Source organism: Aspergillus pseudoviridinutans (assembly GCF_018340605.1).
Source record: "Aspergillus pseudoviridinutans IFM 55266 DNA, scaffold_23, whole genome shotgun sequence".
In the NCBI taxonomy this organism is placed as follows: Eukaryota; Fungi; Ascomycota; class Eurotiomycetes; order Eurotiales; family Aspergillaceae; genus Aspergillus; species Aspergillus pseudoviridinutans.
The window spans coordinates 1-1,112 of NW_025091303.1; the positions used below are offsets into that span (position 1 = coordinate 1).

The 1,112-nt window shown below is 50.9% G+C and overlaps 1 protein-coding gene across 1 annotated transcript; it reads right to left on the bottom strand.

Annotated features, from left to right (window-relative positions):
• Nucleotides 1-186: 186 nt before the first annotated feature.
• On the bottom strand, nucleotides 187-1,104 carry Asppvi_003774 (uncharacterized protein; the record flags this gene model as incomplete). Its single annotated transcript, XM_043307593.1, has 1 exon — nucleotides 187-1,104. A coding segment is annotated over one exon (918 nt), but the record flags the coding sequence as incomplete, so codon positions are not given.
• Between the last annotated feature and the right edge of the window lie 8 nt (nucleotides 1,105-1,112).

Below are 1,112 nucleotides of genomic sequence, written 5' to 3' on the forward strand. Positions count from 1 at the left end.
ATTACTGGTGCAGTAAATCGAGAAAAGAGTATAACAATGGATTACTTTTTCTATATGTGAAATATTTCTCACCATGTGCTAAACATCATCTGAACAAAGTGTGCTCGATCGGTGCTATATATATCATGGTCAAATTCATTCGAAAAGTAAGTTATCACAGAATGCAAATAGATAAATATTGTAGGTCTATAACTCCTCCTCCTCGTCTTGTATATTCCAAAAGAATGGAGTAGCGTCGGTAGACATTCTGACTCGCTGCTGCTCCACCCACGCAGCGACCTCATCCAACGTCTCAGACACCCCTTTTCTCCGTCTCTTAAGCCGGTTTTCTTCCGACGTTGTATACTCTTGCACAGATTCCTCGGTCAGCCTGGCTTGCAGGATCTCTAGCGGGTTTCTTCTGTGCCACATGTGGAAGTCTTCGTCCTTAGATATTGGACGGTTGTTGCTCGCATAGAAGCTAAAGCGGCGTAGCTTTAACCCGTCGAGAAACGGGTTGATTAATGCTGCGTCGTTTGGCAGGGAAATTCTCTTTGGCTCATGCCTAGGAATAATGACATTTACTTCCAGATTGCTCGGAACCATGTCGAGGGACACCAGTCCAATATCCGAAAACAATGTAGACCAGTCAGGCGGGCTGGCTATGTGCAAGCTCGGCGATGGACCTGGGGATCGCGAACCATCGCCGGCGCCATGATCAATCATTTCTTGGTCTGCGATTTCGGCTTCGTTGGTAGCAGCAGAAGTATTGGCAAAGCGCCCGGTCTGGTTGTTCACATTTGCACCACGCAGATAGCCGAAAAATGCGTGGAACTGCGATCGTCGTACAAACTCTGCCGTGATAAGTCGGCCATCCCAAGGCTCCCCGAGCCTGTCTTGAGCCAGGGCAAGGCGATCCTCATCCACAGTATCAACAAAGGGTATCCCACAACGTCCGTGGACAGGCTCATCCTGGTTGGTGTTTTCCGTGTCCCCACGCGCGTGCAGTGCCGGCAGGGGCGCTGCGCGCGCCTCGAGCCCAGTAACGGTGGGAACTGTGAAACCCTGCTGGTCGGCAAGCCAGAAAAAATGACGGCCCAACGCCTGCCGGTCCACCGACGCGGACTCGTCCA